The sequence below is a fragment of the Pleurodeles waltl genome, chromosome 10 (genome assembly GCF_031143425.1).
Source record: "Pleurodeles waltl isolate 20211129_DDA chromosome 10, aPleWal1.hap1.20221129, whole genome shotgun sequence".
Taxonomy (NCBI): Eukaryota; Metazoa; Chordata; class Amphibia; order Caudata; family Salamandridae; genus Pleurodeles; species Pleurodeles waltl.
This window is the reverse complement of record NC_090449.1, coordinates 896,694,023-896,720,110: the sequence shown is the minus strand read 5'-3', so window position 1 is coordinate 896,720,110 and position 26,088 is coordinate 896,694,023. Positions and strand designations below refer to the sequence as shown.

Genomic DNA, 26,088 nt, shown 5'->3' with positions numbered 1-26,088 from the left:
ATTCTTGGTCATGAATGGTATCAAGCATGTCAACGGGTTCAGAATACCCTGTATTAGTAACCATTTTTTTTGTGTGGACAAAGTTGCAAGGATCAGCCACCTCTGGGAAAATTGCATAGGCTTACTTACTCCATTTTAATTTGTTGCTGATTTGTGAGGCACAGCATATCACTAAGGCCTCAAGACAAAGTCATGCATGTGCACCATGTATCTATCAGTGTGAAAAATACAGTTTTAGAAGGTTTCACCCAAAAACAATAAATCTGAGGACTCCAAATGAAGAAAACTTGAAGGATAAGGGTTATTACCTGGCTTGATGGATGAGTGAAAGAGAGTTCAGTGGGGTTGAATTTTCATCTTGAGAGAGACTATGAGGAGCAATTGTATGGACATATGTCTGGACAAGGACATAGGGTATAGAGTTTGGCAGATGGGGTTACTCCGTAACAAACGTGAAGGATTCTGCTGTATTACGATTCCATTATATCCTATGGACATTGTAACACAGTGGACAGGATATCCCTCAGGTTTGTGGCAGAGTACTCATCCGCCAAACTCTAAATCTGGCCATGTATTTGAACTGATAGCATTCCTTAATATGGAGCTATGGATGTCTTCCATTTTACATGTGTTAATGGTATTATATTTTTGAGTGACTTCTAATGAGACTTCAAAACCCTTATGGTTTCATTTTCAAGGAACACCGTGGTATTTTAAGGGAGCCTTTCTTCGCTTACACAGTACAGTCAAGAATGCTAGCATGTTTGCACTGGTATTTAGTGGAGATATATCTTTATTAGGAAGTTAAAAGGTTAGTGATGAGGGAGGTGGTCCTGTAGACAGCCCATGCGTGCTCATTCTGGAGAAACCTTAGACATATACTATATATATTTATATTATGAGTCAACAATCTGTGCCTTTACAATGGGTTTCCAGGGACGGGCCTGCCTTCTCTTTAACTTTGTTTGTATATTGTTTGCTTAAGATGGACCTTGTATTTCAAAGAGTCCTGAAATGGTGTGTTTATGTGAGTGTGTCACACAATACATTGAAAAAGGCATATAACACAAATTCACCCCAACTGAATTAGCATTACCAGAAGATTTCTGACAGGGTCACGAAGTTGTTGCAGAGCCTTTCCAACTTTGGCTGCAATTTTCTCCTAGAAGAAAACAGACAAACTGTTAATGATTTGAGCCTGGATTGTCCTCAAATCCAAAAAGATTAAAAGTGCATTAGACTCACAAATGAAACACATAGGGATGCATCACAAAGCATTTCTGGCCTGGTCTATTACATGACCGTGAAAATATTTCTGGAAGTTCTTGGTGCAAACACCTTTTATCCCTGTCTTATAAAACACATTTCTATTGCTGGTACTGTGTGAGAAGAATATTTGTACATATCTGTTGTGCTGCATGTTCTAATGATGATGATATGTTATTTTGTTGTTTGTGCTGCTGTGTTTTGTTCCTCTAGCATGACATTGTATTTTTGATGTGTTTTACTGTGTTGTATTCACCTTTGACTGTTGTATTGTTCTGATCCCTTTATGTGTCAGTTGTGTTGCCAATTTGGATTTGGGTTATGCCACTGTGCTATGTTTTGTTGTTTAGCTTAGCTACATCAGCACATTCTGCTACATTTCCAGCGAAAGGCGGAACACTCTTTTAAATTTCCAGTGTCAAACACCCATTTACCACTGTGTAAGTGGGAAAATACTTCTGCGGTTTAACTTTTTAACAGATCAGTTAGCTATAAACTGTGGCAGAGAACTATCTTCATTTAGCACTGCTAGGGCTCACCTTATAACCATGGCAAAAAATATGATGGACAAAATGTTGGCTTTTACTAACATGAAAAACAGGGAGACGTATCAGCCTGGCGTCTTTCATAGAGACCCTCCACTCTAAAAATCTAAATGATCCTAAGCACTGACCACAACAACATGACATACTGATCCTGCTGAACTATTTGAAAGTGTTCAGAAGATTTAAGAAAGTCTAATGACAATCAACACATTGCTATTTTCCCTGGAAACCATCTTGGTAGACAGGTGAAAAACCTCCAGGAACATCAAGCACATGTTCAGTTTCCTTGTAGTCACTTTACCCAGTACTAGGCTCAAAAGAAAAAAATCTGACAATGGTCCTGGTTTAGATTTCATAGGATGGGTTACTCCATCACAGGGGTGACGGATATCCCATCTGCCAAAAGATAAAACTCAGGGACATAAATGGGATTTATATTTCAGTTGAAGGGATATCCGTCAACGCTGTGACAGAATAACCCAACCACCAAAATCTAAAATTAGGTCAATATTTGCACAAAGTGCTTGATTGTTGTGCCATTTTCATCAGGATGTGTGAGTAAACATTTACTTTGCTTGGTATATCATACCCACTCCATTACATCAGGTTATGCCCGGAGGTGAAGCTAGAGTAATGTTGTAGCTGATCCAACCTTGGGGTTAAACTTTTTGGGGTAGGGAGATAGGCTTTTCATCTGCACATAGCTGGTACTGCCTCATTAGTGTTATCAAAGAGCTACACTGGAGTGATGATAAAATCTTCAAGAGTATCCCACCCCCCTTCAAATATGCCCACTAAGTCTTGAACTAAGGTCCTTGTTGGAGACATCACAGAGACAAACATTTAAGTATTGTTCTGAGACTCTCAGGGGAGACATAACCAGAGACAGACAACAAGAACTGTACTGATGTGAGACATCCCCAGAGATAGCCACTAAGTATTGTCATGAGGTGCTCAGGGGAGATGTTACTGAAGACAGACAATTTGGATTAGGGACATATCTCTGAATCAGGGATAAGATGTGAACGGTAATTCTGGAATCAGACAACAGCACAAGCTAAAAATTAAGAACTTACCACTGTTGGATTTCCGCCTAACAGAAGGTGATCAACCACACATCCAGTGTCTTTCTGGAAATAATAAAACAATGCAAAATATTCTTATAACCATAAACATTGAAAATAAGCCAGTATTGGAAAATTGCATATGTTATATGCTGTATGTTGTGAACAACTAAAACAATAAATACAAAGCTGTCATTACTGAGTAGATTTTAAAAGATCAAAGACTGTAAAACTTTCATTGATGTACTATTTCAATATTACAATACACTGAAATTATGTTCCTTTATTGGCAGTAGAAGATTACCCTCAAACACATCCAAAAATATAGCAGTTAATAAAATATTAATTCAGCAACACTGTACCATGGTTTCTTTGACTTCAGCTAAAAGTTGTGTCCATTCTTCCAGGCTGCATTCTTTGGTCTGGGGGAAATGTTCAGAAACTGGTTACAAATAGCATATACAGTTCATGTCTGAGTGAGACGAGAAGGCTGCAGTTAGGATATTTTACTCATAAAGGGCCACAATACTGACTGCCTGCTTGCATCTCTACCCTAAAGGTAGAGGCGTTCCAGTATCTCCAAGAGGGGCATCATTCCCTGACTCCAGCAGTGGCACACTCAATGGATAATATCAGTAGTAAAACACATATGTGACAGGAAAAGCATCAAAGAATGATCCATACATGACACATATAAAATCACATATTTACATTCAATATAAAATGACATTCAATTTGCTGAGAAAAAACATTTTCAAAATTATCAATTTAGTATCTATACATTGAGTTCAATATTTAATTATTATCATAACTGTAATACTTTGGCTCTTGTTTGCCAAGCCGCATGTAGAAAATTTGAGATGGAATAAAGCCGCACACAGACTTGATCACACATACATGTTCTTATAGCATCTTGGTAGTTCCTAAATCCCAGCACCAGGCAAAGTGGCTTAACCCATCTAGATCTTGGTCTTGTATAGTCCATGCAAAAAAACCTTAAAACATGTCCCTCTGTTTTCTGAAATTGGTGAAAAACAAGACACAGGGTACACTGAAATTCAGAGGGCATCAACATACACATAAAGGATACTATGAGAAGGATGCCAAATCTAAACTTTATGTACCAAGTTCTGGATGAGGAAGAATTTATATAATCCAAAAATGCTTTGAATATATAGTCACATTTCTGAGATAGAAAACAATTAGTCTATCTGCCTAGGGGTAGGGAGGTCTGTTGTTTCTCAGAGACCAAGTACCAGAACCTCTCTTTCACAATGTTGTAGGCTCTGGATGTAATAGATGAAGTCGAAGACTCACTCAACCCAAGATTTTCTAAACTATTTTTATGTGCATCAGCCAAAGTATCTTGAGCTCTTGTGGTTTTGAAATGACGTCATACAGCCGCTGCCTATATGGTTCTATCTCTTCACTCACAAGATTTGAAACCAATATAAAATGTGCCTTAACTTAGCATCTCTATCTATTGTTTTTAAGTCCCAGTCTAATCACAATGGCAATAGCGGGGAGTTAGCGGGGAGTTATGGGGAAGTTTCAACCAGTATCTCACAAAATAATTTTTGGGTTTTCCCGAGGGACTCTGCAGCACTATGCCACCATAAATATGAACGATACATGGCAGAATTAACTGCCTTTGCTCTATAATCTTGAGAGACGAAAATACAGTGAAAGTTGCTGTGTGCTTTGCAAACATGACTATTGCATATCCTCTATGTTTCAGTATCAATGTGCTTTCCTAAATTTGCGCAGGCCATGTTTGAGATTCGGAAAGTGTGATGTCAACAAAATCGAACACCATCACTTTCTCCAAAAAGATCGCTCTCAGCCTCGTTTTAGTTCTGAAATTTCTATGGGGATTAAATGTAGTCTTCGGTGTGTTAATCTGCAAGACATCATTGCTACTAAAAGTGGCAAACCTCTGTACCAAAATTTGAAGCCCTTTCTGGGATCTACATATTAATAAAGAATCATCATCAGAGAGTAAACTAATGAAGAGGATATGGGTAAAAGCTAAAATCAGCCCTTCTAACATCTATCCTTTTGGACAGTTTGTTGTTTCTTCTGGAACACGGACCCACCTATACTCACTAACGCCTGCACTGCACCTACACAGAAGACTACAAACAACCAAGCACAACTCCACTTCATCCTGCTGAAAGCCTGCTCCTTATGTAAACACACCATGTAAATTTGGGACACCATCACCACCAACGACCCGAACATCGCCTTCATCACTGAAACATGGCAATCATTCTCCTCAGACCCAGACATTGCCACTGCTACCCCTGATGGCTATAACATAGTACACCGAGATCGCACCAACAAACATGGCAGGAGCATCGCCATCATCTTCAAGGAAACCATCCAATGCACCATCACCGACGATGATCTAACTGCAGACTGATACTAACACCAGGGGGTGAGGCAGCCTCGCATACAGGCGACAGGACCACGCCCAGCCTTCTGCAACTCCATTGCCAACCTCACTGCCTACCTCACCATTGACTCCCTTCAGTGCTTCCTATTGGACGATCTCAATTTTCAGCTTAACGATCCCAGCGACACCAACTCCACTTCCCTCATGAAGAACCTCAGCAACATCGACCTCACCCAACTGGTCACCAAACCCAGGCACAAAGCCGGATACACACTGGATGCCATCTTCACTTCTAGCAACAGATAATTTTCACCCATGTGACTGAACTCACCAGGACCGACCACGTTATCATCTGCTTCACCATCTCCATTTCCCAGAACACCACCTCAAAGCACCTTAGCACCCCCACTGAAGCTGTGACAAGGTAACTAAGAGCCGATGGGCACAGGCCATAGGCACCACTAAACCCAAGCCCATGGAATACCTCCATCCCAACTAGGCTGTCAAAAACCTCTCCTCTCGACCACCAACTGTTCCAACAGAGTCGCCCCAATGAAACCAACTAAACCCAACAATACAGCCAAGCCAGTGAGATGGTACACTTCAAATCTCCACATGTGACTTCCACCAACTTGAGAAACAATGCACGTGACCAACGTCCCCTCCAACAGAGTCACCTACAAGGCAACCCTCAACAACTACCACCACCATATCAAGACAGCAAAAAGAGCACAATGGATTTTCAACCTCAGAGCCATTGCTATTAGCAAGGAACAAACCCCTATCCTCAACACCTCCATCTCCAAGTCAACCTTCCCGGACGAATGGAAGCATGCAGAAGTCAGTCCCATCCTAAAGAAACCCTCTGATGACCCCAGCAACCTCAAAAACTACAGACTGAGCTCCCTATTTCACTTCTCGGCCAATGTGCTTGAGAAAGCCATCATCCTACAGCTGACCGACTACCTCGAATGAATCCACCTTCTCGACACCTCACAATCAGGATTTAAGGCCAACCACAACACGAAGATTGCACTGATTGACACCACAGACGATATCAGGACCCTCCTTGACCAAGGAGAGCCAGAAGCTCTGATCTTTCTTGACCTCTCTGCAGTGTTCAATACACTCTCCAACAACACTCTCCTCAACAGACTCCACAACATAGGCATTCAATGGAATTCCCTTAAGTGGGTCACCTCTTTTCTCTCAGGCCTCATGCAGAGCATCCACCTTCTTTCCTTCACTTCTACACCCAAAATAAATCACCTGTGGTGTACCCCGGGATCCTCTCTCAGCCCAACCCTCTTCAACAACTACATGACCTCCTTCACAGACATAGTCAGATCCTAAGGATTCAATATAGTCTCCTTCTATGACAACACTCCAATAATCTCACTCATCCAAGACCCCCCAGAGCGCCAAATCCAACTTCCGCAATGCCATGACCAACGTAGGAACATGGATCAAAAACAGTTCACTCAAACTAAACACCAACAAAACAGAATTCCTGATCTCTGTAAAGAACACCTCCATATGGGACCACAACTGGCGGGCAGCAGAATTCCAACCAATGCGATCTTCATCAGACCCCGCCTGAAGCCTCTACATCATCCTCGACTGCCAACTATCCATGAATCGACAAGTAAACTAAGTCGCCTCCTTCTTCTTCTACATCTTCCATATGATCCGCTGAGTCTTCATATGGATCCCTACATATACCAAAAAGGCAGTCATGCATGCCCTGGTCATCAGCCACCTCAAGTATGGCAATGCTCTCTACACTCAAGTGTCCTCCCAGCTGCTTAAAACTCCAGACTCTTCGGAGCACTGCAGGCAGGCTCATCCTCAACCTCCCCAAGCACTCACGCATCACCCCACACCTCAGGAACCTCCACTGGCTCCCCATCCAGAAGAGATGCCAATTTAAAATCCTTACACTTGCATACAAAGATCTCCACAACCTATTCATCCCACATCAACCACTTCTACGTCCTAGCAAGACAACTAAGCTCCACCTTGCCAAACCTCTCACAAACCCCCTGCATCCATTGCAGCTGCAGCAGAGGCAGCTCCTTCTCCTACACAGCAGCCAAGTCCTGCAATAGCCTGCTCCCACTCCTCTGAAAAGCTCCCTCCCTGGCAGACTTCAAAAGGAGACTCAAGACGTGGATTTTTGACAGAGGCATGGCACCCTCAGCACCCTAATACCCTTAGGGGTGATATCGCTGTGCTTTACAAATGTCATGATTGATTCATTGATTGATTGATTTTGCCGGACCAGAGCATAATTGTCTGTGTAAATCCTTCTTACAAAATCCAACAAGTCTGAAGAAACTTCTGTCTCTGCAGGTACCCTCCATAGTTTGACTCTGGGGCCATGACCATGTTAAAAGCTGCCTGTAAATCGAAGAAGCAACATATAAGGTGCTCAGGCCAATGTCCACAGTCCTTCATTTAGTCCAAAATGAAGCAAAAGATCTATTCAACCATACTTGTCTTTGGTCTAAATCTGGCCTAGTATGGATTCAAAATCTCGTTTTCAATAATCCAGGTTATGAGCCTATTGAGAACAGGCTTGAAGAATATCTACTGCATATTATCAAACGAACTGATTGATTGCTAGTTGCCAGGTATATTACAACATCCTTGTATAAAAATTGGTAGTACTATTTTTGCACTCTTCCATGAGTGTGGTACCAGACCGCCTGTTCCTATGGTATTTGAGAGGGCATTTAAATAAGGTAACAACTGATAACATTTCAGAACATATCAAAGTAATAGCAAAGGTAAAAGTGTTCTTTTGCTGGCCATAAAGAAATTCTATTTGAGCATTATGAATGTCCGCTTCTAAATAATCACTATAAAGAGCTTTAAGATGCACAACCCATTCTTTTCACGGGATAGGAACTTCTTATCTCATAGCATTCTTATGCCCCCCACTGCATTTATTGTGAACCAAAAGGTTTCAACATATTTTTGTATGTATGTGAACATTGCTCCTTTAAAAAAAAATTGTAAGCCTTTCCTGTTACTTCCTATTTACCTTTGCCCCATCACCTGCTTAATAGCAGTAACCAATAGGCTCTTAGTTGTCCAACAGTCACAATCAAACTACTACTGTCCCTGTTCTGATATCTTTCAAAAATGTTATTTCAGGTTATTGTGCCTACACAAGCATGGTAGAGGGACGCAATGTAAATTACAAGTTCATAGATTGATATAATGACCATTGGGGTGCCATCTATATCAACCCACTTTACATACCTTCTATTGTTAGTGATAACTTATTCATTGCCTCCAGAGTTCCCAGTGTATGATAAATCATCAATCAAAGATACAGTTAAATGGAGGACCCAGGTTTATGGCCACTTTCATGTGACCATCATGTCAACCATTTCTTGCCTTAGGCATACATCAAGAAGTAAAAAATAATATTGCAACTATATGTGCCTCTCTGAGGGGAAATGGCCGTTGTAAGCCCATAGACCATATAATATTGTGAGCTCAACAAGTAGCAGTGCTGACCTGTTAAGTTCTGTCTTCAGAGGTGCAGTTAATTCCAGGATGCCCCAATAGGAATCCTCATCCTTTGCTAAATCTGTTACCAGCACACATGGTTCAAATGACATATTGAAGTCTCCCCAAATAATTATAAGACAATACTTGCTTAAAAAGGTTAAAAATCTATCAAGCAAACGTAAAGGTAGAGACTGGATACTTATTCATGCTTCTGCAGTATATTAGTGGTGTAACACAAAATGATAGAGCCCGCTGCAGAATGTGATGAGGGGCCCCTTAGCCTTATATATCTTAGAAATATTCAGGCTTAACCGGCTTTTGTTACACCCTGGGCATGATGGATCTTGCCTCCCCCCGCAACCGCAGAGGCTGTAGGGACTAATGCTACACCACTGCAATAGATATTAATTAGGAAAAAAAGTTTAATATTATTTAAAGAAAATGTAAGTTTGATCCCAGTATATTTATTAATTTGCCAGTTTGAATTTCACAGATTCATCAGCAACATAGAATTCAATACAGATAAAAGACAGGTGGAAAATACTAGATTAAAATGAATTAAAAAAACATCCAATGCTAACATTCCCAATCTCTATCACAGTGCAAGGTCATCCTTGCTTTTCAAAAAGAAATCATCACTTCTCTTTGTGCTGCAGAATGTAGCACACATAGAAAGAAGAAACAACAACAAGAAATAAAATATATCTTCTCATTACGCCTGCCCTGGGGAGGTGGAAGATTTTGACATATTCCCAGGTTTATGTCCTTGTAAAATCAGGGAATGCGTCAAAACCCATGGAAGTTGTGTGGGAAAACACAATGCAATGCTCATTTAACGCCCCCCTGGTGCAGATTAAGGCAAGCAGTGACTTGTGCTTCCTTGCCTTACTCCAGTATCTATGAGGCCAGTCAAAGCCAAGCAAAGTGGTTTTGCATGGCTTCATAGATATGGATTACAGTCTGTGCTGCTGGAGCGTCCAAAAAGGTGACTCCATGGTTGAGCAGGGGGTTGTAAATATGTGCCTCCAAGGGCTTTATTCTTACCAACCATGCAGTATAGGAAAAGCTGAAGTCATGGATCACAATCATTGGGATTGTATTTGCTCTACAACCCTCTAGGACTCCCAGTACTGCTTAAGCCAAAATGACAACGATAAGCATTTAATACATTTTAACTGCCGATAGCTATACGCAGGTCAAAAAAAGAAAGAATGGGTTTAACATTTTCTTGACCTAAATTACAAGCAGAGCATGTACCTTTGCTAAACTTTAGGTTCAACCAATATCTTGTGAGAGAGGACAGAGGAAGTGTACCCTGCCTTAACTGGATGTGCTATTTCCTAGATAGAGGTGATAAAAACAAATCTAGGAATTCCTCAAAATAAAAATCAACCTTCATATTTATAAAAGTGTCCGTTAAACTCCCCCAAGATGGAGTGTTCACTCTTCTGTTCAGGGCATCTTCTAAAAAATTTTTTTTACAATTAGGCGTGTACTAGGGGTAATGGAGGTTAGAATCTCCCATGGCTCTCTCAAGGCTAGATTATTTATCCAATTTTGTATGTACTTTAGCCAGGGGATATTTAACACCTGGGTTCTACTGATCACATTGCGAAGTCTAGCTCTGTGGTGAGCTAGTATTTTGATAGACCACACTTAAATCCAGTACAAGTCGGGTTTCAATCTGGTGTGGTCATTTATCTCCTGAACACCTAGGTCTAAATGCAAGTGGAAGAGAGGACAGCTCTGTGGGAGCCTTAATAAGGAATGCATAAAGGAACTCTCTGGTGGTAAAAGAGCTTCAACTCCACAATGGCCCCACATTTCAGATCAATTAATCACAGCACTAACAGCCTGAGCTCTACAAACCTTTAGTATGGGGGGGTCTGGGTAATTTTTACAATCCCTAAAGAACTTGACAATGGCGGTTGCCCTACGCTTTAAACAACACCTGTTTTCTCAATTTGCTCACCCCACCTGTCCTTAACAGACAGTCCTATACCTGGTTAACCAAAGTTGTTGAATCTTCCTAAATTAGTACCCATTCGTATTATCTACTTGCGTGCATCCTTAACATTAAAAGTCATTAGTTTCATTTTTAAGGCATTTAATTCAGAGCCATTAGTCCCACAAAACTGCCTAAATCTCTCAATCAAAGTAAGGAGGCCTTTCTGTGTTTTTGAAATCAAAATTCTATCATCAACAAAAATAATGCTTGGATTTTCAGTCCATCCATCATTGTAGAGTCATTTTGAGAGGTGGATATTGTTGATGCCAAAACACAACCCTGTTGGACCCCTTGATTGATTTCTATTTTCTTTGTAAGTTCTCTATTAGGGTCACTATAGGCCCATGCGTAGTTGCCAGTGTATAACCGCCTAGTTACCATGTCTAGCAGAATCTCCTTATCACTATGAACCTGCCAAAGCTTGGCCATTTGGACTGTATCAAATATCGCTTGCAAATCAACAAAGGTGATGTATAGGCTACCCTTCCCCATATTCACGGTTTTACACCTAATCAGTTGAATTAAGAAGGCCTGGTCTATCATGCTAGTTTTTGATCTAAAGCCTTGGAGGTGGCTTATCATTGAGTACACAGACATTCAGGATATAGGCTTATCCAGACCTGCTTGCAGAGTATGTTTTGCACGTTGTCTATTAAGCTGATGGGTTGATAGTTTCCTAGATCTTTGTGAGACCATGTTTTGTGGGCCATGAGGGCTGCTGCATTGTCACCTAGGGAAAAATTAAGTATTTGTTTAGTGTTAGATGGGGATTGATCAGAGGATTGCCCACAGAAGATGGAGCAAGAAAATTCTTAATATTCCTTGGAGTAAAGCGCTCTGAAGTGAGCCAACGGCTTACCAGCTAGCACAAATGCCTCTTGCTTATTATGCCCCTCTTGCCTCCATGGGTGTCCAGATGCAAGAACTGCTTAGAATTTTTATCCTTGGCTTCTTGCACCAATTTGTCCATGAAGTATATCCCAAATTATCTTAGCCACCCACAGAGCTTTTCTTTGTGTAATCCAACTGTCTTTATTAATTATCTTCTTCCCAGTATCTCTGAAGAGCAGTAAACGTTTCCAGATATCACAATGTAGGGAGTTTCTCAGACACATGCCCAAACCACCAGAAACCTGGCTGCACTTGAATATTCATCTGCAACTTGGAAGTTTCCATAGTCCAACCTATAAGCACTATCAGTAGCTCATAGTTCATAGAATAAACAGAAAACAAAGCTACCTGTAAAATGTCCTCAATCTTTATGTGACAGTTTTTATTGTAAGCCGACAATGTTCCATCTTATCATAGTGATGTAAAATGTCCTCAATCTTAATGTGACCGTTTTGATTTTAAGCTGACAACGTTCCAGTTTATCATAATGATGTTTCTAGGTTTTACACATTGAGAGACCACTATGGATTTTAATCTGCTCACTTTATTATCCAGCATAATATCAACAGTATCAACGTTGCCCACACTAGACTGAACAAAAGGAGTACCGTTAATGATTGAGGGGTTATGAATATATTTAATCTCAAAATATAAACTTGGACATACCACATCATCAGCATGGGGTGCAATAATCTGATGCTAAGGGTGTAGAAGAGGTACCCATTAATTTAGACACCATTTTCGAGTCACAGGATAGATTTCCTTGAAATAAATCATCAATAGTACGTACTTCCCAACTGCGGTACAACTAAGACATTAGAGATGGACATTATTAGATGTGGTAATCCCCTTCCTTATAAATCAGTGTGCTCCACCTGGGACCTGTTCTACGGTGTCAGCAGTTGGACAGGAGGGTTTCAAAGCATTCTTCGGTGAGGGAGTTTGTCACTTTTGGTGGCCATTTTAAATTGGAGGATTGGTCCTCAGGCCACGCGTGACTAATCCCTTAGCTAATCTAGGGTAGGCAAGGTTCATCTTGATATAATCCCAACCTCCACTAGGGTGTGGATAGTGTTTCACACCAATTATGTCCGATTAAATGATAGAAAACCTCATTCTTCAACTAAACTTGCTTAAGGGCTTTAATAATATAGACCTCACTCTCAGAGGCATTGCTAGCTCTAGGTGTGTGAATCCAAATGAGGGGAGATAAATAACAATTAAAACTGTTAACATTCCTCAAGCTCCTTTCATTATCAGTGCATAAAAAATGGGTCTTAGCGATCATGGGCCATTTCAATGGGTTTATAGGTGTGTAATGCAGTTGAGCCCTGAGGGGTCATAAATATCTGATACATTTCTACCATTTCCATCACCAGAGACTTTTCATTGTTAGCATCTAATTCAAGTATCATGTGTGCTATTGATGCTACCCACTATTCCTCTCTCATTTGTATAAAGCACATGTTCTGCTGTGCTAGCTTTCTCAGGCATCATTCTCTGGCTATGTAAAGCTCTATCTATACTAGGCACAGAAGTATTAAGGCATTTGCTATTACTGGTATCAATTGTAGATTGGACATTCAATATTAAGCCTGGGGTCTGACTACAAAATAAATCAATCAACATCACCATAGTTTGCTTTAAGTCAGCTCTTTTTTTTCTAAAGGCTTGTCAAGTTCTCCAACTTCTATGGAGGACTAGAGTATGTAGTTTTGGCATGGGGCTGAATCCTAAACTGTGGGTTTTTTGCACTCTTCATTCTGCAAGGGTGAAAACCTGTTAGTACAAACGATGTATGGGATTAGAGATAGGCATCCTCCACATCTGATTAAATTGTCTTTGGGCCCTCTGTAGACTGGTTGTAATCATTTGTCATTGGCTAGTTCTGTCAAGGTTTGCTTAGTTAGAGGTAGAGATGGAAGGGCTTTGGGGACTCTAATTTTCAAATATCTTTGTCAGCCATCACACAATGCTCATTCAACAACCATTCTGCCTCCTTGAGTAAATTATCTATAACCTCCGCTACAGATTGTTCTGCAGTGTGTTTATTTGTCTTTTTCCTGCTCCTGAAGATCCTGAGGGTGAAGGTTGTTTTGCTTTTTACCGTAGCTGCAGAACCAGTTACAGTCACAATCACAGAAACTGTACCAAGAACACAGTATTTAGGGGAAGAAACCTGTTATAGTAGAGGTGGGGGAATCAAACAGTACCTTATGGAGCAAATATCATCCATTGTTAAGTAGATGTAATAACACTTCCAAGGGAACTAGTAGTCATGCGCTCCCTTATCCTGGCTTTAACAGGGGCAGGCAGGCCCTTGACCCTGCCTTTTGTACAGGTGTAGCCATGGTACTGCAGGGACATCAATGTGTAGGAGGCTGGCCTGGTGTGCAGTGGGTACTTATGGTATTTACACATTATACCAGGTCCAGAAATCCCTTATTGGTGTAGTGTAGTCAGTGTCTAGAAACCAGGCTCTCTAGAGGTAGCTGTGGATGAGCAGCCAAGCCTTATATAGGAGACGTGCAAAGCTCATGCAATAGCACTGTTTTAACACTTAGTACTTACACACATGAAAGAGAACATTCAGGGGGTCATCCCAACCTTGGCGGAAACCGCCATGCGGCCGTCAATGCGGCTGCACTCACGCGGCCCCATTCTGACATTCCCGCTGGGCCGGAGGGCGCTAACTAAGTTTGCGCCCGCCGGCCCAGCGGGAATGAGGCCGCAACACAGGAGCCGGCTCCTAATGGAGACGGCGGTGTTGCGGCCGTGCGACGGGTGCAGTTGCACCTGTCGCGCTTTTCACTGTCTGCCATGCAGACAGTGAAAAGCAGGCCGGGGCCTTGTTAGGGGGCCCCTGCACTGCCCATGCCAGTGGCATGGGCAGTGCAGGGGCCCCCAGGGGCCCCAGGACACCCCTTACCGCCAACCTCTTCCTGGCGGTGCAAACCGCCAGAAACAGGCTGGCGGTAAGGGGGTCTTAATCCCCAGGGCAGCGCTGCCCTGGCGGATTATCACCACCCGGGTAAAAACAGCAGGAAACCGCCGGCCCCGGCGGTGCGACCATCAGAATGGGGTAGGAAGCACCGCCAGCCTGTTGGCGGTGCTTCCGTCATTCTTGCCCTGCCAGTGTTACAAAAATAAGGGTACTTTATTTTGGTGGCACAAATACCAAAAATACCATAGAGTCTATACTCTCCTAAGTAATACACAAATATATACACTAGTATGCAGAAATAGGCCAAAAAAACTGTTAGAAAACAAAGCAAATAGTGAAAATCACAATAGTTAGAAATGGGCCTGGGGTAGCACAAACCATATACTAAGAAAGTGGAATGCACAAGTCAGTCGCCCACCTAGGAAAGTGCAGTGTGTAGAGGGGAGCTGGGAGTACTAGGAAAGGCCAAAGGTAAGTACCACGACCCACCCCAGCGACCAGGAAAACAGGAGTAAATCACAGTTTCCCAGAACACACAGAGAAGTAAAGAAGAATAGTGCAAAACCCAGAAGAAACTGCAAGCCACCAATAAGGATTCCTGGACCAAAGGACCTGTGGAAAAGGGGGACCAAGTTCAAGAACCACAGGAGAGTCCAGGAAGGGCAGGAGACTGTACCAACCTGGATGAAGTGGCAAAAGGTGAACCACTGGTGAAAAGAAGAGTCAGCACTGCACCCAAGAAGATGAAGTTGGGTTCCTGGAGGCTGCAGGTGATGTCCAACGCCTGATGGAGGATTGCCGTCAGGTTTGTGTCATCGGAGTCCGCAAACAAGCTTTAGCACACTCAAAGCTTGCTGTGAGTGGACCAGGAAGGACCAGTTGGACTCCACCCAGGAGAGGGAGTCAGAGGGGGCCCTCAACAACACAGAGAGTCCACAGAAGACCAGGCAGCACCCACAGAAGTCCCACAGGACTGTGACAAGAAAGTCACAGATGAGGCCCGTGCAGCACCACAAAAAAGGCTCTCACGCCGCCAGAGAAACACTCAGGGAGCTGTGTGTCGCAGGAAGGATTGCTGGGGCTGGAGCTTCAAGTTGTACAAAGATCTTGAAGGAAGAATACCAAGGAGCATTGGCAGCTGCAAATGACACAGTGCATGGGGGTACTGTCCTACGTGGTCAGGAAAGGGCTTACCTTCAGCCAAGTTGGACAGTTGGAATAGAGGACGGTCGGGACCAATTCAGTCTACAACCGGGGATGCAGGATCCATGCAGCTCAGCAGGGGAGGGGATCCAGGCAGCCGGTTGTCATGGCAGTTGGTGCCTGCAGAAGCAGGGGAATGACTCCTTCACTCCAAGGGAGATTCCTTCTGATGCAGGCTGAAGACGAACTGTCCTAAGAGGATGCACGACTAGGGAAATGTTGCAGTTGCTGGAAGACCCCAGAGATCCAATGTTGCAGAAGGCGTCTTGCTTCTTTGTTGCAGCTCGTAGGGTCCTGAAGAGTCCAGATGCAGTTTCTTCAGTCAGAAGTAGAGGGTGCAAAGGATGCCTGCTGGAGTCTTGCAATCCGAATCTGAAGACACCCAAAGGACAGACCCTAAAAAGCCCTGAAAGGAGGATTGGTCACCTAGCTGAGTGACCACCTATCAGGATGGGGCTCTGACGTCACCTGCTGGCACTGGCCAATCAGATGCTCCCGGAGTTCCCTGTCAATCTTGATTCCAAGATGACAAAACCCAGGGACCCTCTGGAGAAGGTCTAAGCACCATCCCCGGGATGTGATGGACAGGGGAGTGGTCACTCTCCTTTCCTTTGCCCAGTTTCGCGCCAGAGCAGGGACTCAGTGTCCCTGAACCGGTGTAGACTGGTTTATGCAAGGAGGGCACCAAGTGTGCCATTCAAAGCATTTCCAGTGGCCTGGGAGGATATTCCTCCACTGCCTGCAACACATATTTTCAAAGGGAAAGGGTGTAACACCCCTCTCCCAAAGGAAATCCTTTGTTCTTCCTTCCTGAGCTCGAGCTTCTCAAGCAACAGGAGGGGAGAAACCTGTCTGGGAGGCGGCAGTAGCTTGGGCTGCCTGGAATCCCTCAGAAGGCTGTAATGGCAATATTGGGGATCCTCTAAGGCGCTCCCAGAGTGCATGGAGTCATACAACCAAAGCTTGCAAAAGCCTTGGGGTATGATTCCAACAGTACATGTGTAAAGTGGCGTCCGGGAACTCATGAAGTCCTGGAAAATGGACCTGGAGTTCGTGGGGGCATCTCTGCTAGTGTAGGGGTACCCTCACACACAGGTACTTTGCACCCTGCCCTCTGGGCTGGAAGGCCTGCCATAGGGGTGACTTATAAGTAACCTTGTGTAGTGAAAAGTGGCAGTGAAAGGGTGTTTGCACCTTTTCACGCAGGCCGCAGGCTGCAGTGGCAGTCTTGCAGAACCCTTTGCTTGGGCTCTTTATGGGTGACAAAATATATGCAGTAGCCCAATGGGATCCCCGGAACACCAATGCCCTGGGTACCTAGGCACCATGCACTAGGGAATTCTAATGGGACACCAGTGTGCCAATTGTGGGTGAAATACAGTGATACCAGTTACCAACAACTACATTTAGGGGAGAGAGCATAACTACAGAGGTCCTGGTTAGCAGGATCCCAGTAGACACAGTCAAACACACTGACAAACAGGCCAAAAGTGGGGGTGGCCAAGGTAGAACAAGGCAACTTTCCTACACAATAGCACTATAGTCATTGGCAAAGGGTGGTGGGGCTTGGAGTCCAACTGTGCAGCTTCTCACATCATGGGTTGCAGAGATGTCAATTGTATTATATCGTGCTGGAGGGCTCACCTCCTCAGGTGCCTGGCAAAGAATGATGGGAATTGGGGTCCCTTAGTACAGCTTCTCGCATTAAAGAATGATCATTTCGTCTGTAGCAAAAGTATTGCAAATTTAATTACAAAGCAAAGCGCCTGTGGTTCTTTTGTGGCTATTCACAATAAATTCTGAACATCAATTCTTTAAAGCGATCATAGTTGTGAATATGTTTGTATTGTTTCATTTTATATAAGGCCATCAACATGTTTTACTGTTATGAATTAATAGGGAAAATCTTGTCAACCCTCCACAGAAACAATTAGAGTTTTTTAATCAGTTCTGGGTTCTGAGGAGGGTTCACAGTTGGTTATCATTCATGAGCTAAAAATAATAACATTTGCTATTGGATTCATAAATTGATTTTAACATGGTGAAGTGTCAGGCATCCATTGGTTCGCTCGGATATGCAGGGTATACTATCTGATTCACACTAACATCAGTGTTTTACAGATTTGTGAATAACTATACATATGTTAAATAATGTAGTTCACATTGTGAACAGAGTAAACAGATTAATGGATCCGTATGTTTAGTTGCAGGAAACACATTCTGGTAGAGGGGCACAGAGTTACAGCCACTGAGTTGTAGGGCCCAAACAATTATTGTTTTTGACTGCTAGGGTACATCATGTCTAAGGCACTGGTTTTTAGAGTACATAAAGTGGGAGACGCCCTACTGTGGGGAAACTGGAATTGTGTGCAATGGGGTGTAGAACACACAGAATGGCCAGAATTGAGATGCAAAGCACTAAATGTGGTTAGCGATAAGGTGTCTGGCACACCCAGCTATGCAGTGAGTTTCAGGGCACACAAAAGGAACAGAGGATGAAGAGTGGTGAAAGGAACTCCAGGTGGTAAACAGTGAGATATAGGGGACACAGCATGGAAAATAATTTGGCAGAGGTTACACAAAGTGACACACAATTCAGCGTAGGTCAGACTTGTGGACTCTAACCCCTAAAATGAAAGTCCATGGTTTTGGAGCACTTGGTGCTTTGAAAGGAGACTTTACAAGGGAGAGTTATGTGAAGACAATTATTCACCGTTGAGTAGAATTGAATAGAACTGAAGAAATCTTTTAGCATACTAGGTGGAATTTTGTTCATGTGGAAAGTGATAAGGCATAGATATCAAGATAACTCATCTGAAAGCAGTGATTTGGAATTTTGGCTGAAAGAATGCCAGAGGTAATTATACTAATCAGGGTTGTTACTAATTGGTAATCCTGCCAGTCTAGCATTTTATAGGGCTGAAATAACAATTAGTAATAGAATCCAGTGTGCTAAGGGTACTCCATTTTTTTCTCTTGGGATGACAGAAGTTTCAATGGACAAGATGTAATTCAAGCTGTTGAACTAAAATGCACACAACATTTTTTTATGAAAAGGAATCAACTCAGTGATGTAACACATCACTAATTAATGAGCTTGCGATAATGATTATTATTGTCAGAGGAATTACTTAGGCACCAAGAAACACTTGATTATTCAATATTGAAAGAATACCGGATGTGGGAAGGAGCACTCAGGAAGTGGGCACTGATGTGGTTCTTTCATTGTTAGTTAGGTATTCCAGACAGGGCTATCATAGAAGACTAACAACCATTACAGAGAAAGGTAATGACATGTAGTGTGGATTCCTCTGTGGGAAGCATTTCCTCAGGGAGACAGTGATATATCTAAATATATATATATAAATATATATAAATATATATGTAAATGTCCCCAGAGACACTGAAACCTCTGAGTGGAGACAGCACAGTTCCAGAGGAGCTGTTCATGGAAATAGTGAACAGTAACTATGAATCAAAATGTGAGAAGAGAATATCTTTACCTTGCAGTTTTTGTATGAGCAGAAAAGGTTTTGTAGGGCTGCCAGAAGGTTTTTCACATCTTTTTTCTAAAAGAGAATTTTAAAAAAATATGTAAAAGTAGTTTATTTATCATGCATTAGTCATCTGGTCTATCTGGATTTCTCTACTGGGTCCCATAGGGATGCATAGTGCCATACTATATAACGTAGTCTTTGATGTTAAATCCAAGGATCATCACTAATGCATCATTCTGATGTCTAAATTATAAATGTTTGAATAACATTATTGGGGATGGAGTTAATGTGTCAATGTGTGTTAATATGATGCTTAAGTGTCTCTGTGTGCATCTTTGTAGCATATCCCGACTACACCTTTTTTCATAAACATTTTTTATTAGAATTTCAATATACAACAGAATTCGAAATTAAACAGTGACATTTCCTATATGAAGCAAGCATATGTGACACATTAGGTAAAATACGTCCTTCCTAAAACCTTTAAAGGGTTTACACTTTATATGGAAATCTACATCAAAATCTCACTTTTGAGAATGTTGTATTAGGACACATATCCTCATTTTCAGTGAATGTTATTCATTGAAGTTACTCTTAGCAAATGTGATAGCACTTTATAGGCTTCGCTGAACACTCCCCTCTTTGCATGGAGCTACTTATAAAATGATCTCTTGAACAGTTCAGAACTTAAAATCTCACAAAAATGTATCCCGATAGAAGCTACAAATTAGTTAACACACAATACACTAATTTAAAATGTTCACTTTTTTCAAGTATTGCTATCAGCAACACCTTTTCAATGGTGGAACTTACCAGAATTATCTCAAGACAGTTTGTGTTGGGGACATTACCACCACTGGGTGGGCGTACATGACCTGAAACAATAATAAAAGCGTGTAAGTGCCTCTCTCAGAAATATGCTGCAGTGTCGGATAAAGCCAATTACAGTTTTTGTAAGCACGTTATATATTTTCCTTTCACCTACACTCTCTCAGATACTGCTTTGGATATACTTTAAAACAATACAGACAGTACATTGTTCAATATCAAGATCACGTTGAAGCAGTAAAGTTATAAAAGTCCCACACCTCTAAGTAATCTTTGGTCATTACCAGTAATGACCAAAGATTACTTAGTAGGACAAGTGGGTAATTGCCATATTGGCCATAAGATTGTTATGTCCAAATAGAATGAGCCTAAATTATACAACAGAGCCTCCCCATTTGCCAGACATAAAATCTATGAACTATCCCACACTACATAAAAAAAAATGGGATTCTGACACTATTCTTCAATCTCTCCATTTCCACTTTATGGGTTTAGGAATGACTGAACACCAAATGTACTATTCTAAAGACTTAACATTCAGCTGAAAACATTGTTCTAAGTGCACAAAGCACGTGTAACTGGATCACAGAGCTACTTTTGTGTTACCAACAGTGACACAATAACTTGTAAGAGATCATTTTAGTGACTTCCTTCTAATATGATTTTGATTAGATTTTTATTTTTAGTGCATGCATTTACTTTGAGGACCTCAGTCATTATTACAAGACACTTTATGCTATGAACTGTACTATCCTCGGTTTGATTAACATAATCATGACCACCATGTTGGCGAACAAAACCTAGAACAAAAATATAAACACAAGACTTCAGTCTACAATGTGTTGCTACTGGTATTGTTCAAATACTCGAACGCAAATAGATTTGTGTAGTCAACAACATATATTTTTCTTTTCACACATTCACTCACTTACTTTTAGAATTGATGTATCAATCTTTATATACACACATTGTTCCAGAATATAAACAGCATTATCCTTCTAAAAGCATTAGAGGTCAAGTCATAACATCAGTTGGTCGGCTTAAAACATTCTTTATAACACAAACATTATTTTGAAAACAATGTATGTAACAGTCAGCTGCTAAAGCTATTCTAAATGTAAAAAGGATGCATGATTGAATAGAAGTGATACTTCTATAGAGCCTGTAGTGATAACATATTCTTTAGGAGATAATTTGAGTGATTTGCTTCTGAACTGCAGTTCATATCATAATTATCGGGGAATGGACACTGTGCATGCAGATCATTCATTTTGATTCCATAAAGTACAACAACATTTTTGGAATTATTCCTGTTTATTGTCCATAAAATATTATTGAATTTGTTTGAAATTGGTAACATGGAACTCAGTTGGAAACTCCACTTTCAGTCAAATCCTGTGTAACAAGGGCTGCGAGAGTTAATAACAAGCTTGAGGGGTAAGAAGTAAGCCTAATGATAAAAGCAGCTGTTTAGCATTGGATATACTATCCATTATCAGTTCTAGGATCACTTTAGCATCCTTATAGAATTAGTAATAATCAATTCAATATATTGGAAGTTATGGCTTTATGGAGCATGTGGACCTTTCGTTATATAATCAGATTCAAATTTATTGGCTCAGAAATTGGTATATGTGCCTTTTTGGGGCCTTATGTTTATTGGGTTTCTATGCAAGTTAGTTATGAATCTGCTATTAGCCCTTTCAATACTACATACTTTCTTCATGAACACATGCAACCCTTTCGTGGATATCAATTCACCAAAATACTAGATATGAAGTGACATCACACACCTTCTAATCCCTGACATCGGACGTTTGACTTCTCATCCTACCTTTTGCCCTTGATCTCCCTCTTATTTGCTATTGGTGGCGTCAGGGCAAGGAGCTAGGCTTAAAATGTCTGTACGGGCTTAGAAATGTATACTAATCCTGACTGCCACCTTCGGACAGACTTCACCAAAGAACTGTCTACTTGGAGTAACTCTCCCAGGCTGTGATATATGTTTCTTGGTGCATTGCGTCACCTCTAAACAGAACGCTGCAGAGTACGGACTAATACAGTCTGTTCCGGTCTGGATGCAGTTATGACAATTATACCGTGCCGTCATTTTCTGACAGGTTTCAAGAAAATCTGCTGCCTGTTTGAAATTTAGAAAGTAACTCCTGGAAATGGGAAATAAACTGCAAACCTTCTCCTCCAAATACCTGCAGCATGTGGAACCCTTTCTCTCTGGGCGCAACCCTTGACAGTTCACCCCCAGTGCACCAGACACTGGCAGCAAGCCTGAACTACAGGGAGCTGTACTGGTGAACATGTAATGCTAGGGGTGGTGTGAATCTCAGTATCCCCCGCTTACTATGTTTCGAATTCCCATCATTCAACTTGCATGATGCCACTTCCTTGGAAGTTCAATAAATCTACTCTGTTAGGAACTGCAGGCGTGGGAGGTGAAAGAAGGTGCCAGTTAACACATTAAGACAATTAAATGCAGACCATTGTTTAATTACCATTACAAAGCACTTTGTAAAATATAAGTTAGTTACCATAGCAAGTGCTAACGCCCACCAGCAGGAACACCACAGCAATCTTCATGACTGAGAGATGAGATGATATTGAGTATTTGGCAGCAATACTCTGTTCCAACTCTTGGTGAATCCATCAATGCAGGGCACCTACATTTATACTGGAAGCATCGCCTCTGAGTCCTCCCAGAACATCACACCATAGATCAAATGACCACTTTATCAGATTCAATCTTGCCAATGCGCTCAAGTGAGGATAATTTAAAAGGTGCCTGTTTCACTCACTTTTGTTCCCTTTTCAAATAGGAAACCTCAGGTGTGACTTTCGTGTCTATATTTGTTGTTCCCTGTGGAAAAAGCACTTATGCATAAGGAATAACAGATTATTCGTCAAAGAAGGAATTAAATCTAAAAACAAACAGACATGGTATTATTTTTCTCTTTCTACCCCCTGTTTTCTTAAGTAATCAATTGCATTAGCAGCTAATGTATGTGGGATGGTGTGTGTTTTTCTACTTTCCGGGATTGTTATTTGTTAGGGATTAAGCATACATTTTCTGCAGCAAAATCATTGTAAAGGATTCACTAGCTGCCCCAAACCCACCACACTTAGCCAGCCTTAGTGTCTAAAAGTCTCTTGCAGCAAGGACTTCTCTCTGGATAAACTATTTCAATCATTCTGTCTGAATTATGCCGGATGTAGTGACATATGTTTTGTTGGATTTACTTTAGAAACTGCCCCTTCCTTAGGGCTAGATTGGAAGCCCCAATAGCTGTGATCTGCTACTCAATACATATTTAAATACATCATAGTATGTCACAAGATATGAGAGTGTTATTTCCTGCAGCAGCAAACCATGTGCCCCTCAAAGACCAACTGCATTCATTAATACAAAAGAGGATATCTTCTGACCATTTGCTTAATCCCATACTTAGAAATCATTGATTCTCATGTGGGATTTTATGGCAAGAACTGAAATAAGCATTATTGCATTTCTGATCATACCAGAAAAGAAAAACATGACTACTTGACAATATAAAATGCACAGATTTCACGAAAGTAATTTGCCTGTGCACTTATGCTTAGATTAGGCATTTAGAGACTCCCTTACCTCAATTTAACTACGTTCACATGGCAGCTCCTGTTTCCTTCACTTTTTAGTGATTAAATATATTTGTTTTTTAACTTTATTTTGCACTGCTACTTACTTGCACAACCTCTTCATCCACGTCGGGATACCTCTGCTTCATTCTCATACTTGCCATCCATTCTTACCTGTCCTAGTAACACACTCCCACCCTGTCATATTTCATGGCTTCTTTTGAGACATTTCACTGGGTCTTTCCAACCGTCTCTCTTTGTTTGCTTAATTTTACTAAATCATGCAGGACAAGCTTGATTGCTGACCAGCATCAACTTGGGAGACCACATATTTTTGGTAGCACTTAGACTCTTCTTCCAGGGCCACCTCATAATCTATGTTTGAGAAAACAGAGCTTTTTGCTGTGTCCCCCCACTTTTTGCCCCCACTTTTGACTACTATATGCTGGTTTCCTGACTCTGAGGGTTCCCTGGGCTCTGCTAACCAGACCCAGGGCCTGGTCTCTGATTAAAGGTATATGCAAAGTAGTCATAATTATAACTGGCATGACAACCTACCTGTACATTCCTAGTATATAGTAGGGTGTGTAGGTTTAGAGGCCCAGCAGATTTAATGCACTTAGTGTGCACTGCTGTGTGCCCTGCTGTCACTTTAAAAGCCAGCCTTGCTTAGCAGGCTGCTTTTAAAGTACATTTATATACAAATTCGACTTTGGAATTAAAGTACTTCCAAAGTTTCAAACTACCTTATTTCATTCAGCATATATGTCACTCCTAAGGTCTCCTCTAGGAGCAGGAACATTATGAAATGTGTTTTATATGCCTTGGTGAACGAATAAACACCAATTTAGTTTTCACCATTGTAGTACATGAGCTCCATAGTTTAAAATGGGAATACATTATTAAAGTATAATTAGTGCTAGGAAAGAGCTATAACTGTCATTATTAGACTTAAAATGATAGAATACATCCAACAACTTGTAACTGTTACATTTCTTACAACTACCACAGAAAAGAAGCAATAGAACTTGCGTTTCTGATGAACCAACATCCAGCCTTCCAGCAGTTCTTCTTTGATTGTCCAGCCTCTGCCAGGCTGGGCCAAGCTGCTGTAAGGTCTCGTTTAGGTCTTGGCAGAGGTGATACTCTGTCACAAACATAACGGATATCCCATCCACCATATTACGATCTTCAAAGGAGATAATGGGATTGTAATACCTCAGCCGGAATATCCGTCCTGTTTGTGATTGAGTATTTCTCTCTCACAAGACCTAAATCAGTCCCTTAATGAGGTGTGAAGTGGCCTGCATTGAGACAAAGATACATATGGTGGGTAGAGATCATAGTTAGGACAAGACCCAGAATCACTCTCAAGTCCTGCCACCCCAGCTGGACGGGATCCCAGTAAATAGATTAGCAGAGGGGCTGGAAGGGGAACGTTACGGAAATTAGGCCACACCAGTGGATTGGCTTAGCCATAGGTTAACGCCAAGGCACGACTTTCTCCATTTTGGATTTTGAAAGAATAGTGCTTTCGGGATTGATTTTTGCCACACTTTACAGGAAGTCGTTACCCCAGAGTGTGGCAGCCGGCACCCCATTGGCCAGGGGTGCCCCCTGCTTGTCAGCCCAGTAACACTGAATAAGTATGGGAGACTAGCCCAGTAACTCAGATCACTGTCTGCAACTACAAAGGGAAGAAGGACTGCCCTGCATGAGCCCTGGTCTGAACCACAAAACACTGCACTCTGCTTGACTGCACCTGCTACACAGTGAGGAACTACAGCTCAGACAAAGTCCTGACTTCCAGAAGTGAAGGAGTGGACTCCCTGAAAGCAATAGTTTAGAAGAGCGTCACCTGCAACTTCTGCACCAACAAGGACCCAGCTGTCCAGCTTCAAGTGGACTTTTTGCCAGGTGCATTCTGGGAAATGTAGTCCCAACATCTCAAGGGCCATCTCAGAGTTTCTAGACCCTTGGGTTGGTGTTGTGGACCACTGGAGACCCAAAGGAGAACTTCTAGAAGGAGACCCAGAATTGTGGGGCAATTTTGGAAAAAGGCTGCATAAGGTGACGGACCTGTTGAGGAGAGGCAAGCCACAACCCTGGCTGAATTTCAGGTTCACCCCGCACAAACTCCAGAGCTTTTTCCCGACAATGAGACTTCCAGGAGTTGACCGGGAGCTCACACTTAGCCAAGTCGATGACGTTGTATAGAATCCTGGGCTGATGAGGAGCCTCACCCCAAAAGGAGAGGAAGAGCTCCAGAAAAACGAATAAGTCCGAAGGTAAAACTTT

At 41.8% G+C, this 26,088-nt stretch overlaps 1 protein-coding gene across 1 annotated transcript in view; it reads right to left on the bottom strand.

Annotated features, from left to right (window-relative positions):
- LOC138260832 (ranaspumin-like) overlaps positions 1-22,859 on the bottom strand; it is a 49,323-nt gene extending 26,464 nt beyond the window's left edge. The window contains exons 1-6 of the mRNA XM_069209257.1: positions 22,710-22,859; positions 20,149-20,210; positions 19,342-19,407; positions 3,238-3,297; positions 2,888-2,941; positions 1,097-1,162 (exon numbers count right to left, since the gene is read on the bottom strand). Of these exons, the coding sequence (XP_069065358.1) occupies positions 1,097-1,162; positions 2,888-2,941; positions 3,238-3,297; positions 19,342-19,407; positions 20,149-20,210; positions 22,710-22,758 (357 nt within the window). The 5' untranslated portion in view covers positions 22,759-22,859. The remainder of the gene's footprint in view (positions 1-1,096; positions 1,163-2,887; positions 2,942-3,237; positions 3,298-19,341; positions 19,408-20,148; positions 20,211-22,709) is intronic.
- Between the last annotated feature and the right edge of the window lie 3,229 nt (positions 22,860-26,088).